Source organism: Mirounga angustirostris, unplaced genomic scaffold, assembly GCF_029215605.1.
Source record: "Mirounga angustirostris isolate CCGP_5_RB_7025 unplaced genomic scaffold, mMirAng1.0.hap1 SCAF_4, whole genome shotgun sequence".
Classification (NCBI taxonomy): domain Eukaryota; kingdom Metazoa; phylum Chordata; class Mammalia; order Carnivora; family Phocidae; genus Mirounga; species Mirounga angustirostris.
Genome location: NW_026991712.1, coordinates 64,818,718 through 64,838,319, shown reverse-complemented (window position 1 = coordinate 64,838,319; position 19,602 = coordinate 64,818,718). Strand labels below are relative to the sequence as shown.

The 19,602-nt window shown below is 36.7% G+C and overlaps 1 protein-coding gene across 16 annotated transcripts in view; it reads left to right on the top strand.

Annotated features, from left to right (window-relative positions):
* SGK3 (serum/glucocorticoid regulated kinase family member 3) overlaps positions 1 to 19,602 on the top strand; it is a 173,057-nt gene that overhangs the window by 113,034 nt on the left and 40,421 nt on the right. For 10 of the 16 annotated variants that reach the window (XM_064588257.1, XM_064588262.1, XM_064588258.1 and 7 more), the window contains 3 exons: positions 1,016 to 1,099; positions 5,948 to 6,020; positions 13,470 to 13,545. In XM_064588257.1, coding sequence (XP_064444327.1) covers positions 1,016 to 1,099; positions 5,948 to 6,020; positions 13,470 to 13,545 — 233 coding nt within the window. Of the gene's footprint in view, positions 1 to 1,015; positions 1,100 to 5,947; positions 6,021 to 13,469; positions 13,546 to 15,743; positions 17,295 to 19,602 lie in introns of those variants that run through there. The other 6 variants (XM_064588263.1, XM_064588265.1, XM_064588260.1 and 3 more) reach the window with 5 other exon arrangements.

Genomic DNA, 19,602 nt, shown 5'->3' with positions numbered 1-19,602 from the left:
TCAGGGTTCTGGGATCGAGCCCTGTGTCAGGCCCCTCACTCAGTGTGGAGTCTGCTTAAGACTCTCTCCATCGCCCTCTGCCCTTCCCCACCCCTCATGCTTCTCTTCCTCTCTCTCAAATAAATAAATAAATCTTTAAAAAAAGAAAAAAGAAATGACAGATCTTTGGGGTCTCAAACCATTCTCTACATTAGTATGTTGAATTATACTCTGAAACTATGGGATGGGATGAATTACAAGAATTAATTCTGTATTATAATTGTTGATGATTTGATACTGGTTCTGGTACATGAAGGGTCGAAGATTTAAATTTTAGTCTAATAAGTCTGTGAATTTGGGCAAGTTATTAAGCTTTTTTGGGCCATCATTTCCTCATGTGTATACTAGGGGGTTATAGTATTTGTTCTGCTTACTTCATAGGGTTGTTGACTCTGGTTATATGAAGTTATATATATATGAAAATATTAAACACATGTAAGATGGCAGTAAGAAGTCTGAGGATAAATTCCAGTTTGAAAAATACTGTGTACAAGATGACCTGGAAGGAGAAGAACTAAGAACTGACTCTTTACTATGTGCCAGGCACCACTTTTGAAAATACTTTATAATTTAGTGTAATGGTTATTGCTGGAGAAGAGGAGAGGAGAATGGCATCAATTGAATCTATAATGTTGTAATCTTGGGGGGAGAGAAGTCTGAAACAAGAATGGCAAAATGTTAAAATTCAGAACATCTGAATGAGTTCACAGGTGTTCACTGTGTTATTCTCTTTGAAAATTATACAAATATTTCATAACATTTTAAAAATAGAATATCTCCTAAAAAACAAATAAAATATCTCCTTTCAAGAAAACAAAGTCTTTTAACCAGTATACTTCTGTATTTTAGAGAATCATGTATAAACATGGATGTCTAATATCAGTTCCCTGAGTATAAAAACAGGTTATTCACCTATTAAATAGCTAATGAATTTTTTTGCAATCAAGTTTTGTTATGCTATTTTTTATTTCTGCAGGTTTATAAAGTTCTGGTCTCAATGGGCAGGAGTGAGTGGTTTGTCTTCAGGAGATATGCAGAGTTTGATAAGCTTTACAATACTGTAAGTAAATGTCAGTCTGCAGGATTTTTTTTTTTTTTAAAGATTTTATTTATTTATTTGAGACAGAGAGAATGAGAGAGACGGAGAGCACATGAGAGGGGGGAGGGTCAGAGGGAGAAGCAGACTCCCTGCCGAGCAGGGAGCCCGATGCGGGACTCGATCCAGGGACTCCAGGATCATGACCTGAGCCGAAGGCAGTCGCTTAACCAACTGAGCCACCCAGGCGCCCAGTCTGCAGGATTTTTATTTAACACAAAACACCTGAGGGTGCCTGGCTGGCTCAATCAGAAGAGTGTGCAACTCTTGATCTTAGGGTTGTGAGTTCAAGCCCCATATTAAGTATAGAGACTACTTAAATAAAACTTAAAAAAAATTAAAATAGAATAAAACACCTGAGAAAACTTGCAAATAAGAGAAATTTCTTTTTTTAAAAAAGATTTTATTTATTTATTTGAGAGAGAGAGAGAGATCATGCAAGAACAGGGGGAGGGGCAGAGAGAAGCAGCAGACTCCCCACTGAGCAGGGAACCTGATGTGGGGCTTGATTCCAGGACCCTGAGACTATGACCTGAGCTGGAAGCAGGAACTTTACCGACTGAGCCACCCAGGTGCCCCAAGAGAGATTTCTTTGAGTGGTTAAATAATACTCCTACTCAAAAAGACAAGCAGAAAAGCATAAGAGATTCTCCAGAAGCATCCTAACTTTGGAATTCCTACCAAAAAGGGTGGAGAGAGGATTGTTGAGAATTTCCAAGTAAACTCTTGAAGATATAAAAACTAGATATGCAGCTTAAAATACATTTAATGTCAGAATATTAGAAATAAATTCTTTCTACTGCCTCTCTAATAGTTGTTAATCGTCATGTTATTTCTGGTTAAATTGCCCAGCAACTAGATTTAGGTGTGAAAGTTTGTCATAAGCTTACCTTCCTTCTATAGTTTCATTTTTGGCTAGAGGTAAGTCTTCAGTTCCAGATTTTAAGTAGCCAACACAACTAAAATGAATATGGACTTTTGTAAGTTCTAACAGTTACTGGTCGGTGGGGGGTGATATCTAAGGGATCATTAATTGTTTAAATTAGTAAAATCTATTTTTATATATTCAGAATTCAGATATTAAATATTATTTTTAATCCAGTGTTTGCAATTCCAATTACTCTCTAAAGTAGGAAGCGAGAGCACCATGGTCATTGTAACATGTCAGGCCAGATCTATGCAGAGACCAGTGTTTGTGTATTATTGTCCATTGTTGTGTTGGATATTAGTCATACATACCTAGGAGGCCAAAGAACCCCACCTGTGTTGGTCATTATAGACCTTAGATTATTAAGACAGCTCTGGATTCCAAGCTTTGCTTCAGTTAAGGAAAAAAGCAATTATGCTTCAAATCCCAAATTTAAATTTTTTTCTGCCCTAAGAATAAATAGGAATCTCCTTATGTCATTGTTTAATAAGTGGTAGATTACCAGGCATCCTTCAGAAAAAATTGTTTCATATTAAGAAGGTAATTTTCTTCAATTTTCTTAACCTGTCTCTTGATTTTAAAAATAGGGTTAAATAGATACAGAAGTCTGTGGCTTACCATTTGTAAGATACTTTAAATATGGAAGAAGTTAAGCATATCTCAGTTAAGAGATAAATTATTTTCTAAATGGGCCAGAATGAATCCAATGTCTAGTTGTACAATATTCCATGTTTTGTTAAGTCATGAAAGTAAGGCTTCTGATTCATTTCTTTATTTTTTTTTAAGATTTTATTTATTTTGGGAGGGGGGAGAAAGAGAGCAAGCACAAGCGGGTAAAGGGCAGGAGAAGTAGACTTTCTGCCAAGCAGGGAGCCTGACGTGGGACTTGGTACCAGGACCCTGGGATCATGACCTGAGCCAAAGGCAGACGCTTAACCGACTGAGCCACCCGGGAGCCCCTTCTGATTCATTTCTATTTAGCATTTCACTGTATCTGCTTTTCTTCCAAATAATATTCAAATGCTTTGCTAGTTAAAATTGAACTTTTAAAATAATAAAGCTTTTTAAATGGCATTTTTTTCCTATGTAAAAATAATATATATTCTAGGATATCTGGAATGTAGAGGAAAGTAAGTGTTCAAACTTAAAAATCACCCCTCCTATGTTGCTACTCAGAGATCTGTAGTATTTTTACTGTGTTTTCTTCTGTTTATTAATTTTTCTTTAATGCATATGTAGCCAAACTAAATATATATATATTTAGTTGCTTAATCAAATGATACTGTGACAGTCTTTTTTTGACTGTAAGTGAAGTCACACTTTTGAAACAAAATAATAGCCAAAAACAATTTGTACATGAGGATATCTTCTGTAATGTTGAATGATTTTTATTTAGTTAGTTTATTTACTTACTTATTTTTAAGTACACTCCATATCCAGGGTGGAGCACAATGCAGGGCTCAAACTCATGACCCCGAGATTGAGACCTGAGCTGAGATCAAGAGTCAGATGCTTAACCAACTGAGCCACCCAGGCACCCCTATAATGTTGAGTGATTAAAAAAAAATAGTTTATATTGGGAAAAAAATAGTTTATATTGGAGGCTGGGTGAGGGTTAAATTGTCAGCTCTATTTGAAATTCTTGGATACCATTATATAAATGATTAGCATTTTTTTGAGGATTGTACAGATTTGACCGTAGCTATCATGATGATACTATAACACATATATGCATATACCGATAGTTTATATTAACTTCTTTGAGAAACAAGATGAAATTTTTTTCAGTAAACTACTAATAACTGAAAATCTGAGATTTCTTTCTGTATTTTGCTTAAAAGATTATATTAGCCAGATTTACCTTCTAAATGTGTTTCCTTCTGTAGGACTGTTTATAAGAAGGAAGAATGTAGGGGATATCACCTAAAAGCTCAGCAGTGTGGATATCTTTCATGAGTGAAGAACCATCCTCATGTCATGATGGTTTCATGATTTAAATAGCTAGAGATTAGGGGTGCCTGGGGTGCCTGGATGGCTCAGTTGGTTAAGCATCTGCCTTCAGCTCAGGTCATGATCCCAGGGTCCTGAGATCGAGTCCCGCATCGGGCTCCCTGCCTGAGCGGGAGCCTGCTTCTCTCTCTCCCTCTATCCCTCTACCCCCTCCCCTGCCCACTTGTGCGCGTGCTCTCTCAAATAACTAAATCTATAAATAGCTAGAGATTAATTAGGTTAGGGTGTTAATATTTAAGTGTCTTTAAGTATAAAGGTGAACTAGAATGGTTTGGGGATACCCTCCCCCCCATGATCACTTTCATTCTCTTTTTCCAACAAACACCCCATTGTAAGCTTTTTGCAGAAAGTTTTCCTTAATATATAGTTGAGTTTTTATTATCCTTCTCCCTCATTTTTCCTGTATTTCTCTTCCTTTTTTCATCTTTTTCTTATTTCTCCATTTTCTCTGTCTGCCTCTTTTTCTATAACTCCTAATTCTACCTCCTGCAGTGAGGTGCAAAGCAAAAAACAGGGGAATCGCATCAGTTGTATTCTTTGAAACCACAGAAGTGGGGTTAAACCTGGCCTGGATTTCCCTAAGACTGAAAACACAAATTCTTTCCCTGTGTTCCTTTTAGAGTACAAGAAAAAACAAAAAGTAAAATAACCAATCTGTAAACATTTTGTCCGTAGAAATGTATTTTTTATAAGTGTAGTTTGCATTTAAAATTCTTTAATTGTAGAAATTGTTGCACACATACAGAAGTAGAGAGAATAGTACAAACACAGATAACAATGTAATGTACCACCAGCTGCCGCAGGTCCAGATACACGGCCATTCTCGTTTCATCTCTCTCCCTAGCCAGCCCCCTGTAATTTTGAAGCAAATTTTAGACTTCATACCATTTCATCTGTAAATATTTTAGTATACATCTCTAAAAAGATAAAAGTTCTTTACAATTGCATGTGCACACATACGCACAGTACTAGTACCACATCTGAAAATAATTAACAATGACATTTTAATATCTAGTATTCAGTTAGTGTTTATATGACTGGTTGATAAATCTATGAAGTGTCTTTATGCCACAAAGTCTCCCCTTCCACCTCTTTTCTTTCTGTTACAGTTTTTTTGTTGAAAAAGCAGGGTCATTTGTCTACAGATTTTTCAGTCTGGATTTTGCTGACTGTATACTTGTGGTGTAGAGTGATTAATACACTCTTCTATTCTTTGTATTTCCTGACATTTTGGTAGTTGGATATATAGTTAATGTGTGTGTGTGGTTTTTTGACATCAGGCTTATAATAAAAATAAGCATTAATCCATTTTTATGACCTTACTGCCCCAAATTTAATGTCTTCAGGGCCAAGTTGTTCTTTGTCTGGGAATAAGCAAATCTGATAAGCGAATGTATTAAAATATTAATAAGGGGTAGGCTAGAGCAGAGGGTCTTGAAAGCAAAATTCACCAGCTCTCTTACAAAACAATTGTCAGTCTGTTCATATAGAAAGAATGCAAAGACCACAACTTCTCTTGAGGTAATAAATGGTGAGTAACATGTATTCAGATCTTTACTCCAGATTCTTGTCTAAGTGCCAAAATCATCTTCATTTTACAGACAAGAAAACTGAAGCACAGAGATGTTAAGTAACTTACCCAGGGTCGCAAAGATACTAAGTGTTCTTTTGGGACAAAATAGGATGATTAGTCAAACTAATGTTATCTTATTGGTGTAATTTAATATTGTATATATTTGATCATGATGTCCTTAAAAGTATGTCTTATGATGTATTTTCTTGAAAATCAGATTATAATTTGTTTTGGTACATGTATAACTAGAAGACTTAAAGAATTAAGTTCATATAATGTTTTTTTTTTTTTTTAATTCTAGTTAAAGAAACAATTTCCTGCTATGGCCCTGAAGATTCCTGCCAAGAGAATATTTGGTGATAATTTTGATCCAGGTAAGCAATACCTTCATAGTGATAGTTGAAGTTTGAAGAAGTAGTTAATGTACCCATTGTGCTGTACAGTAAGTAGTACCAGGCTTCACGAAGCTAATCGATCTCATGTTCTTTGAACATAATGCCTCAGGAAGGGGCTTTCTGTGTACGAGGCATTGTTTTGTCTATATATTTGACAAAGAGAGAGCACAAGCAGGGGTAGCGGGAGAGGGAGAAGCAGACTCCCCGCTGAGCAGGAAGCCCCATGCGATGGGGGCTCCATCCCAGGACCCTGAGGTCATGACCTGAGCCACACTTAACTGACTGAGCCACCCAGGCACCCCCCAGGCATTGTGTTAAATACTTCGCCTGTTTTAATTCATTCAGTCCTCACAAAAACCCTTTGAGGCAGGTGTTCTTATTATCATCAATGCTTTTTAGGTAAAGAAACTGAGGCACATTTAGGTTAATTAATTTGCCCAGGTTCACAGCTAGTAGGTGTCAGATTTGGAAGTTAAATTTAAGCAGTCTGGCTTCAGGTAAATTTATCGGTCATTAAGGATAATTGGGGGTGTTTTTCTAACCATGAAGGACATTCTTTGTTACATCCAGAATATTTATTAAATATATACTGTATACACAGCACCCAGCAAGCCTCTGAATGGGATACTAAGAAAATGTCCTATTGTTCACCCTTAGAGAGCCTTATGACACATAGGCTGTCAGGAGTCTGGAGCTATATGTCTGAAGCCTTAAGCCTGGAGCTTTTTTCACTTGAATCCATATCAGTCTAGGTCGCAAATGGCTACATACAGAGAGATAGAAGTCTCCTTATCCACCAAATAATCTCCTTATTCAGATGAGAAAAGCCACCTATCTATGCCACAGCTGAACCCTGATGAGCTAGAGTGCCGTCCATCCTCATCATCTCTCTTACCTCTGTAACTAATTTGCTTGTAGCCTTGTAGCCCATTAAACCTAGGATTCCTTACATGTCTGCTTTCTTGGGTCTCTACTCAAAAATAAGTTCTCACATCACGTATCCTGACTGTACATCTCTGCAAATTAGCCTTTTTCCACTGTGCCCTATGAAATTCTGTTCATGATTAACAAATTCCTCTTTATCCTCCATCTTTTTCATATTTCTTTTACATTCTTGCTTTAATTAAATTTAGTCTTTTCCCTGAGGCTACTGGATCATCCCCAATAGCCCTCTCAACTGGAGGCTCTTCATTCTTTTACATTTTATGAACCTCAGGATTGGAGAGGGTTCTCACTTCCCCTATTATGTGTAGAATTTTTTTCTCTTGAGAGAATTTAGCACACTTCATTATCATTGCCAGTCTGTCTCATCTGGCTGTAGATTTTATGAACGTTGTACTTGTCTTTTTTATTGATTTATAGTGCCTTGGTAAATCTTGGGTTTTCAATAAATATTACTTGAATATATGAATTCATTAATAAAGAGAAGCAAATAAAGAAAAAGAGCGAGGCAAAAGAAGACCGAGTCGCCACAACAGAGCCAGGCTGGACATTCTGCAGAATTGATTCTGTAGGCCAGTTTTTAGCTGAAGAATGCTTTTTTCCCAATGAAATCTTTCGCAGAAAACGTCATGCGTAGAACAGATAAAAATGGAACTGCTTTGTTGGTGCAGCAGTGAAGTGTGTCTGCGTAGCGCAGGCTGACAAATGTCATCACGGGCACCATGTGGGTCCTAGAGTTATTTGGGTAAAGTGAACGTGAAACACGATGTGAAACCGACAGTGTGCGATACACGGTAGTCACAGGCGCAGAAGAGACAGGACAGAGACTAGAACACGGGCTAAGGGAATATTCCGATAGACCTCATGTTAGCTAATCACAACGAGGACTGCAGTGGAAGTGAGCTACAAATGGAGCAATATGCAGGAACTCTTTTAAGGACAAATCTAAGAAATTTTGGTGATCGCTCAGGTAAAGGAGACATAGAGAAGGGAATGAGAGAGAAGTGAGGTGTCAGGCCTGGGTGAACGAGAGAATGAATTACTATGAAGTGGCAGAAACACATCTGAGAGGAATCGGGAACTGTGTGTTACTGATAATAGAGACTTGAACTCAGTCTGGAGTTCTGGAGAGCCCTTAGTTAAACCTAATGGCAGAATCATTTCATTTCGTCATGGGAAGAAGACAAAGAGATAAAGACCTCTCTCTTGAGTTCTTATGTCGTAGTTTAAGAGCATGTCTCCATTTTCTTGTTTTCACTTCTTGATTCTGGTGGTTGCCAACCTAAGGTAAGTTTTACGTATCTGAAGGTAGATTTTAAGGGTTATTTCTGCCTATACTTTTCAAAAAGTTAAAATTTCATTTTGAATTTAAGGATCTTTCTGTAGAGGGCACAGAGATAGCTATACTTTTTATATTCTAAATGGTTTAATATCAAGGCTTTTGCCAATAGGATCCTGAGGTCAGTATGCAAACTACTGTTTTTTTGAAGTTTAAAAAAAAACAAGTTTATTTTATCTTAACTATTGAAAAATAAGTGTACAAAGTAACAAAATCAGTGTGAGTCCAATAAGAGACAGGACATATGAAATTTAGAGACTATGAATGTTAGAATATATAACTGTTTGCTCAGTATTTTATTTATCCAGTCACAAAAACATCAGTTAACATCAATTAAGTACCTTTCATTACACTTGTGTTAAGGGCTAAAGATAAAATATTTTTTAAAGGCATGATCCTTCAACAGCTTTTATGTAGAAACCACTTTTATTTCTCACTTTTAACCCTTACTAATTGAAGAGAAATAGGTTTGTACAAAATAAAAAGACAACTCCCCATTATTGTTCTAGTCTTTGAGTTCTTCTGAAGCCAAGACATTGTACCCATCTAGTTCTTTATAAGACTTGGTGTAGGTACCAATGCCTCAGGAAATTTTTCTTAAGTGCTAGTCCCTGGGCAGGACTGGGGAGCCTCTTCTCTGCTCTCATAGCAGCTTGTGAATTCTCTGTTAGTTTCTCTGGTGTGCCCAAGTATAGTGATTTGTTTAAATTTGTCTTCCACTACAATTCGAGCTTCTTGAGGATAGGTACCATGTCTTAAGGAAACATTTTTGTATTTCCAGTGCCTTGTACAGGGCAAAGTGTCTAATAGGTGATTGGTGAACAAATGAACAAATGAATGCATGCATGCTATTTTCAACTAGTCTCTTATTTTGGAAGGTCTACTTAATATTAGGTTAAAGATTTTAAAAATCGCTTCTCTTAGAACTTAAATTTTCAAATAGTTGAGGATTGTGAATTAGGTACCTTAATTTTGTTAGCCAGTCTTACTCTTTTTTCTTCTCTTTTGGATGACTTCTATTTTGAGTCACAAAATATTATAGCTAGAAAGAGAGCTTACAGATCATTTAATTCTATCCCCTAGTTGACAGGTTAAAGGGGGAAATCTGTGGTTAGAAAACTAGGCAGTGGCACAAGTGAGACTCAGTTACATCTTAGACTCTGATTCCAGTGTTCTTTCCCTGTAGTAGGCTGTTTTTAAAAGTGCTGCTACTGTTGCAATAGTATATAATAATACAATATCTATTGTAATAATATAGTAATACTAGCAGTAGTAATGATAATAATTGTGCTATTATTTGAGTTCCTAACTATAAAGTAGCTATTTTACCTCTGTTTCATGCATGAGGAAAATAGAGACTTAGCAAAGACCAGCCACCACACAGCTAATACATAGCAGAATTACATTCATCCAGGTTTGTTTGTTTCTCTTTTCACTTTATTGTCTGGGTTATGCATGGGACCTTTAAAAACAAAATTCACAATCTTTTTATGTACATGTTATTTTAAAATTTAAAATTACTTGTTTTGGACATTACAAAAATCTTAACCTTGTTTCCTAACCAGAAAGGTGTGGATTAGGAATTTTAAAAAAAAACAACTCTGTAGTCCCTGGGGGCTCTAAATATCCTTGATGATGAATATAATTAGGCACTCTGGCCACCAGTAGCAGTATTAGGATTAAAACCCAAGGTCTCCTTACATCAGAGTTTGGTGATTTTTTTTTTCCCCCTGTCCCACAGTACTGGAAATTGTGTCCTCTTGGTTGATTTTTCTTGAAGCAGTGAAATGACAGAAATCTGTATAGGTCATTTTCATACACACTCTGGAGACTAAAGCTTTCATTTTATTGTCTAAGCTTTGATTTCTTTTCAGTCTCTAATTGAAATTTCTTTTGAATTACAACAGATAAATTCACATAAATTCTTAATTGGAGAGTTGGTTTTTTTTTTAAGATTTTATTTATTTATTTGACAGAGAGACAGAGAGAGAGGGAACACAAGCAGGGGAGTGGGAGAGGGAGAGGCAGGCTTCCCGCCAAGCAGGGAACCCTATGCGTGGCTGGATCCCAGGACCCTGGGATCATGACCTGAGCCGAAGGCAGACACTTAACGACTGAGCCACCCAGGCGCCCAATTGGAGAGATTTTTAAAAATATATCTCTCCAGGGGCTCCTGGGTGGCTCAGTTGGTTAAGCGTCCGACTCTTGATTTCGGCTCAGGTCATGATCCTCAAGGTCCTGGGATCAAGCCCCGCACAATGTGGAACATGCTTGGGATTCTTTCCCTCTCCCCCACCCATGATGCACAAGCCTATATATATATATTTATCTCTAACTCTAATTCTTAAAGATAGTATGTCAGCTTTATATAAATTCTTGGGACTTACCAATAATGGGCTTGTACATTTTAGTCTTACCTGGAATTTTTTTTTTTTTAAGATTTTATTTATTTGACAGATAGACAGCAAGAGAGGGAACCCAAGCAGGGGGAGTGGGAGAGGGAAAAGCAGGCTCTCACAGAGCACGGAGCCCTATGCAGGGCTCGATCCCAGGACCCTGGGATCATGACCTGAGGAGAAGGCAGACGCTTAACAACTGAGCCACCCAGGCGCCCCTCTTACCTGGAATTTTTAAAGATACTTGCCGGCTTAATGTTGATCTAAAAATTAAGCTTGGAATTTCCTCTAAACTTTGACTGCTATAGGGCTTCTTTTTTCATTACTGACTTCTTTCTGTTCTTATGTTGGGCTTTCCATAGGGCTTTCAAAAACTGTTCAGAGTCAGCAATGAAATGGAAGTAGCACTTACGCAGCATGGGCTGTAGCTCACTAAAGAAGAAACTTAATCTCACAATTGATCTCCCAATGTAAAAATGTACCTTTAGAGTAAGTATCCACAGAACACGTTAGAGCTGCATCCCTATAATACTAGCTTTTCTCTAAATACCTCAAATGTCATTCATTTTAGTTTTCTCTCCTATGTTTACTTACTAAGTTCAGTTCCTGAAAAATAACTGTTTCAAGTGTAGTTTCTATTGTAAACCTCACCTTTCCTTTACTGTGTGGTGAATAGGAAGAATGCCCTTGGAAGAGTTCTATACGATACCTTCCTGAACTTCTTCAAGAAATTCACAGTTGAACAGGAAAAAAGTACTAAGTGCATCTGGATCTAACAGACCAGATCTAATTTATATTTGTTCTTTTATAGCCATACCTTACATTTAAGAAATGGAAATAAACCTGAGTGACTAGAAACAACCCATAATTTTGGTGACAAGCATTGTACATTAAAACCTTTATTGAGTAGAAACCATTTTACTAAATCAAAACTCATTCTTGAGTTGAATATTGTTTATAGATTTTTATTGAGACATGCAGCCAGTGAGACACTTTTTCAAATGTCCTGTTTTTTTCCATTTTTAGAGTATATTTCTTAAGAATTTGGGTTCGTCTCCCCCTCCGATTTCCCCCCTTCATTTTTCCCTTCCTACTATCTTCTTCTTCTTCTTCTTCTTCTTTTTTTTTAACATATAATGTATTATTTGTTTCAGAGGTACAGGTCTGTGATTCAACAGTCTTGCACAATTCACAACACTCACCATAGCACATACCCTCCCTAATGTCTATCACCCAGCCACCCCATCCCTCCCACACACCCCCCACTCCAGCAACCTTCAGTTTGTTTCCTGAGATTAAGAATTCCTCATATCAGTGAGGTCATATGATACATGTCTTTCTCTTATTGACTTATTTCGCTCAGCATAACACCCTCCAGTTCCATCCACGTCGTTGCAAATGGCAAGATCTCATTCCTTTTGATGGCTGCATAATATTCCATTGTATATATATACCACATCTTCTTTATCCATTCATCTGTCGATGGACTCTGAGAAACAAACTGAGGGTTCTAGAGGGGAGGGAGGGCAGGGGGATGGGTTAGCCTGGTGATGGGTATTAAAGAGGGCACGTACTGCGTGGAGCACTGGGTGTTCTACGCCAACAATGAATCATGGAACACTACATCAAAAACTAATGATGTAATGTATTGTGATTAACATAACAATAAAAAATTTAAAAAATAAATAAAAAAAAGAATTCAGGTTTAGGGTGATGGATTTGTAACCCCACAACAACAAATAACAACAACAATAACAAAAATAGTAATAAAGATTGTGCTCTTTCTCTCTACCAGGCATTTTATTGTAAATTTATATGCATTGTCTCACTTAATCCTATAACAGCATTATGAGGTATAAATGTTAGTTATCCTCATTTTACAAGTACGGATTTAAATCTTAGAAAGGTTCAAGGTCAGTTAACTAGTAAGTAGCAGAGATAAGATGCTTGAATAAAGTTTTTTAATTCCAAGAAACTTTTGTGCTTTACCTGTATTGCTAACCTGCTCATGCATAATCCTTAATTATCAAGTCAAAACACTTTGAAGCTGCTAGACAGTTGTTCTTTAGAAAATTGTTCCATTGTGTGTTTCAAGGGATGTTTAGCAGGGGGAGTTTTTTAGCAGCCAAGTTTTGGTGGTAATTAACCAGTTGCAAGGATTTCCAGTAATTCTTGTTACTTTTTAAAATTAGTATGATTTTCCATCACCAGTGTCATAGTGTTAATTTTTATTCATTATCTGGTAGTACTTGAGGAGTCAGACAAATTGTGGTGAGTCTATTTAGAACCTAAAAGGGCATTTCTTTGGAGAGTTTTCTTTTGGGAGATATGTTTTCTGCTTGATTTTAATTTTATAATCGTTGTATTTATAGATTTAAAGATATATATATATATTTCTAAGTATTTCTTATTGTATAACAAGAGACATGAATTGAGAAATAGCTTATTGAGCGGAGCCTGGGTGGCTCAGTCGGTTACGCGTCTGCCTTCGGCTCAGGTCATGATCCCGGGGTCCTGGGATCGAGCCCTGCATCGGGCTCTCTGCTCAGTGGGGAGCCTGCTTCTCCCTCTCCCCCTGCCACTCCCCCTGCTTGTGCTGTCTCTCTGTCTGTCAAGTAAATAAATAAAATCTTTAAGAAAAAAAAAGAAACAGCTTATTGATCAAATTGGTTGTCCATTCTTATATAACTATATTGATGATAATTACATAGTCTGACATAAATAATCCTAATAGTTTGTCTCTCTTAACAGATTTTATTAAACAAAGAAGAGCAGGACTGAATGAATTCATTCAGAACTTAGTTAGGTATCCAGAACTTTACAACCAGTAAGTAATTTTCATTGTGTTTTGAAGAGGTGCTGAAACCAAATCTAAGAATATTGAATAAGCTACTGGTCTAGATTTTATACATTCTATAGAATATTGTGCTATATATGCTTGTAAAATCCTCAAGCAGTTTTCCCCTGGTATCTTTAATCTCCTTTTCCCTCCATCAACTCAAGACCCTAGTTATTTTCTTTCTTCCTTTTGTACTTGTATTAGTTTTTTAGATTAAACTTGAAAGAACGTTGCATAGTACACAGTTAAGACGTTTTTCTAGTTATATTCAAAAAGCATTTGTTAAATCACTGTATTATACAGCTGAAGCTAATATTACACTATATGTTAACTCACTGGAATTTAAATAAAATTTTTTTAAAAGCACTTATTAAGTACCTGCTCTATGCATTGGTAATGTAAAGAGGGCCTTCCAGAGGCACAAGCTCCCTGTCTAGTGGGAGAAACAGACGTATAAACAAGCAATTAAAGGTAGGAAAGTTTTATGATAGAGGTGCTAGAAGATAATGGAGAAAAACGTGGCCAGCTTTCCTTGGGAGGAGGGCAAGCAAGGCTTCCTGGGATTTAAAGGATGTGCAGTTGTTCCAGAAAAGGTAGGGAGAGCATCCAGGCAAAAGGGGCAGTACATGTAACAGAATCTACAAAAAGCCTGACATGTTGAAGACACTTTAAGTGTTTACATTTCACGGTGACTAGACTATGGAGTAGGTTTTCAGAAAGGAGATGAGGCTGAAGGACTTGGCAAGGGTCACGTACACACGCCAACATCCTTGTTCCACCTGTGACGGTATTCTGTCGACCCAGACAAGGAGTCCAGGCCTTCTCCACATAGCATTGCAGACAGCCACTTAACAGGAAGGTGCTTTCCCGGCCGTGTGTGTGTCTCATGCTAATAAGCCAGAAGGGTGGGTCCTGTCGGAAATACAGGTAGATCCATGGTTTGAGATGTGTTTTCATTTTTGAGTCTGGTAATTAGTTCATGGATATTCATTATAATTATTATGAATTTTAATTTACATATATGTTACTTTGTTTTATTTACATAAAGTATTATGTTCTTAGAAGAAATAAAGAGGATAAAGTAAAATATCTCGGGAGTTTTCCATAGCTGTGTAGACGTGAAGGTTGCCTTATGGATGGTGATGCAAACGTGACACACTTAATAGTCTTTTCAGAATCACAACACTGAAGGACTGTATTTTTAGCAGTTGTTCTAAAACCGGTGACTACTATTTGTGTAGTTCTTCACAGTGTAATTACTGAGGGTGACTACCATTCTGAGCAAGTCCTCTGACCTCCTTTTTTTAACTTAATATAACTTACTAACTCAGTAAAATACTAGAACTGGACCTCCTCTGACCAAGGTCTTCTGCCCATTGCTTTGGATTTTCCCTGTTGCTCACAAGGCCAAGGGTCGGGAAGAGGTGCAGCACCTCGGGTAGCTCTGGGCTTAGCCAGTGCATTGAGGAGCAGGTGCCTTTCCATTCTGGGCCTTCAGCAGGTAACGAACAAACACAAAATCAGAGAGGATCCTTGAATTTGGTGTTTGTATGTCGGTCTTTTCCTCAGCAAAGAGCCTTTTGTGATTTGGCTCTCTAAATAATTATTTTTTAAACATTATGCAGCCACTCTGGAAAGCAATATGGAGGTTCCTCAGAAAGTTGAAAATACAGCTACCCTATGCCCCAGCAATTGCACTACTGGGTATTTACCCCAAAGATACAAATGTAGGGATCCGAAGGGGTACGTGCACCCCCATGTTTATAGCAGCAATGTCCACAAAACCAAACTATGGAAAGAGCCAAGATGTCCATCAACAGATGAATGGGTAAAGAAGATGTGGGGGGTGTGTGTGTGTGTGTGTGTATGTAATGGAATATTATGCAGCCATCAAAAAATGAAATCTTGCCATTTGCAATGAGTGGGATGGAACTAGAGGGTATTATGCTAAGCGAAATAAGTCCATCAGAGAAAGAGAAGTATGTGATCTCACTGATATGAGGAATTTGAGAAACAAGACAGAGGATCATAGGGTAAGGGAGGGAAAAATGAAACAAGAGGAAACCAGAGAGGGAGACAAACCATAAGAGACTCTTAATCTCAGGAAACAAACTGAGGGTTGCTGGAGTGGAGGGGGGTGGGAGGGATGGGGTGACTGGGTGATGGACATTGGGGAGGGTATGTGCTATGGTGAGTGCTGTGAATTGTGTAAGACTGATGAATCACAGACCTGTACCCCTGAAACAAATAATACATTATATGTTAATTAAAAAAAAATTATGCCTTTTTCCTAAGACAAATTCTAGGTATTCAGCTTAGATCCACCCCCTAACCATTAATTTTTGCTATCTGCCCTTGAGATTACTCAGATTGTCATATTAGTGGCTTGTTTGAAATACAGTTCCTAAACCAAGAGGTCAAATTTGTCTTCTTTGACAGAGCCTCACATGGAATAAATATAGAACAAATGTTGCTGGTGATTATTTCTCCTGGTATTTTGAAGTGTTACTCAGAACCTCTACCACTATGTATTAAATTCTAAATATTCATTCTGGATCTGGAAGTATAACATTTTAAAGATGCTATATTTGGTATTAAAAGTCAACTAAAAGCAATTTGATTATTTTCATTTTAACATTATACTATAAAATACACAATTCTTAAGTATACAACCTAATGGATTTTTATGTACATATACACCCTATAACTGCCACCATTCCATTCAAGGTAGAGGACATTTATAGAATTCCAAAAATAAATAGCCAAGAGTTTTTTCAAACTTAATTTTTCACTGACATTTCGTATTTTCTGGATCTCATCTTGGTGTTAACAGAGCTTTGTTAATTTTCACACTTTTAATTTATACATCAAACTATAAAATTGTACAGATTTAAGAGAGCAAGAAGAGAAGCCAATCATCAAGTGTATCTTGAACACCTACTGTGTACCTGTTACTCCTGTGTTAGGGAAATGCAGTTTAAAAATACCTTTACTTAATGGGGTGCCTGGCTGGCTTAATCAGAGGAGCATGTGACTCTTGATCTTAACAGTTGTGAGTTTGAGCCCCATGTTAGGTGTAGAGATTACTTAAAAATAAAATCTTAAAAAAATAAAATTACCTTTACTTCTTTTAAAACAACTTTACTAAAATTTATTGTTAGAATTATTTAGAAACTGGAATAAGATAGGTTAATATTTATTTCTCTGATTTCTAGATTAAAAAAAGGGTTTTCTGAGCATATCGGCAGTGCATGATGTAAAGTAAAACAGTGACAAATTTGACTTAAAAACTTTTGAACCCCAGATATCACAAGTGAAATTAAAAACCAAAAACGTAGAAAAAGCTTCCCATAGTAAAGGACAATAGATAAAATATACTTACTATAGAAAGAGCTTGTACAGATAGGACACACTTAAGACAGCAGAAGAAATGGACAAAGCACATTAGTGATTTATAAAAGAGGAGATACAAGTGGCTTATTAATTACCAGAGAAACTGAATATTTCCTTATCTATTTAAGAAATGCAAATGGGAGTAAAAATACCTTATTTTAGCTTTATTGCAGTATAACACATACAGAAAGGAGCACAACTCATGATTATATGCTTAATGAACTATGAGAAAGTGAACACATCTGAGTTGCCACCTTCCAAGCCAAGAAATAGAACATTACCAGCACACCTGAAACCCCTCACATGCCTCCTCTCGATCTCTGTTCCTTCCCTCCTTCCCAAAGGTAATGATTCTCCTGATTTTTAGCAGGATAGATTAAGGTGCCATTGTTGTACTTTATAATACATGGAATCATACAATATGTTCTCGATCTGGCTTGTTTTCAACCATGTGAGAGTCATTTATATTGTTGGACATAGCTATAATTTGTTGATTTCCACTGCTGTATAATATCCCATTGTATGAATATACTCCAGTTTATCCATTTTACTGCTGATACACATTTGAGTTATTTTTATTTTGTTACAAATAATGTTGCTATTAACATATCTTTTCCTGCAATGTGCAAACATTTCTGATGTATTTGGAATAGAACTTCAGGGTTGTAGGGTATTATATATTTAACCTTAAGGGATAATATTAAAAATGTTTTCCAGAGTGATTGTACCAGGTAATACTTCCACTATCCATGTCTGAGATCACACTGCTCACCTCACCAACACTTAGTATTGTTAGTCTCTTCAGTTTGAGCCATTCTGGTGAGTGGGTTGTGGTATCTTACATGTTGCAATTGTCTTTCACTAATTACTAATAAAGTGGAGTGCCTTTTCTTTAAATTACTTATTTTTACTTAAATTATTAGAGATAGTAATATAAACTAATATTTAATGTTAATGAGAGCTGGAGAGAGGGTTCAGGATGTTCATCTACTGCTGGGAGAGAATAAATTAGCATAACCTCTCTGGAAATCAGCTTAACAAACTGTATTTAAAGCCTAAAAATGGTTTATAATTCAGACCAAATAAGTTTATTTTTAAAAATCTGTATTGAGGGGCACCTAGGTGGCTCAGTCGGTTAAGCGTCTGCCTTCAGCTCAGGTCATGATCCCAGGGTCCTGGGATCAAGCCCCGCGTCAGGCTCCCTGCTCAGTGGGAAGCCTGCTTCTCCCTCTCCCGCTCCCCCTGCTTGTGTTCCCTCTCTCGCTGTGTCTCTCTCTGTCAAATAAATAAATAAAATCTTTAAAAAAACAAAAAAATAAATAAAATAAATAAAAATCTGTATTGAAAATCCTACATGCAGTTCTAATGTTATGCACAAAAATTATGATTGCAACATTATTTGTAGCAGTGAAAGTTGTATAATAAAAAGTTAGAGGCCATCTAAATATTCTAAAGCGAAAGAATATTGAATAACATTTAGTGCATTCTTATTATACAGCATCATACATCTATCAAAAGTGACTGTTTACAAGGAGTTTTTAACAACATGGGGAAATGTTTATGATGTAGTTTTTAGGTAAAAAATAACCAGTAAGATAAAAATATTTTAAATACAGGGTGGTCTTAACAGTGCAGGAAAAAAAATTGAAATAAAATACCACCAAGATTAGTAATAGTTGCCTCTGTGTGGTAAGATTGAAGATCCTCACCCTCACCTTTAAAAAAAAATTTTTGTTGAGATAAAATTCACATAAATATAATTTACACTTTTAGCTGTTTTTAAAGTATACAATTTTGTGGTGTTTAATATGTCACATTGCTGTATAACCATCACAACTATCCAGTTCTATTGCCTCAAGGCTAATCTGACAACATCACTCCAAAGAGACTGCAGCTGACCCTTGAACAACATGGGTTTGAACTGTGTGGGTCTGCTTATGCATGGATTATTATTATTATTTTTTTTTAAAGATACTTCTTTTTTTTTAAGATTTTATTTATTTATTTGACAGAGAGAGCTAGAGAGGGAACACAAGCAGGGGGAGTGGGAGAGGGAGAAGCAGGCTTCCCACTGAGCAGGGAGCTGGATGTGGGCTTGATCCCAGGACCCTGGGATCATGACCTGAGCCGAAGGCAGACGCTTAATGACTGAGCCACCCAGGCGCCCCAACATGGATTATTTTTTGATAAGTACAGGACAGTACTGTAAATGTATTTTCTCTTCATTACAATTTTCTTAATATTTTCTTAGGTTACATTATTCTAAGAGTACAGTATGTAATACATATAACAAAATAAGTGTTAATCAACTGTTTATGTTACTGGTAAGGCTTCGGGTCAACAACAGGCTGTTAGTAGTTAAATTTTGGGGGAATCAAACAGTTACACATGGATTTTCAACTGCGTGTGGCGTTTATGTCCCTAACCCCCATGTTGTTCAAGGGTCAACTGTACTTTTGAATTTCTCCTTCCCCCAACCCTTGGCAATCACTAATCTGCTTTTCTGTCACTGTGGGTTTGCCTGTTCTGGACATTTCATATAAATGGAGTCATATAATATATGAACTTTTTTGTCTTTTTTTAGCCTAATGTTTTTGAGGTTTATCCATGGAGTATTAATGTGTCAGTACTTCAGTCCTTTTTATGACTGAA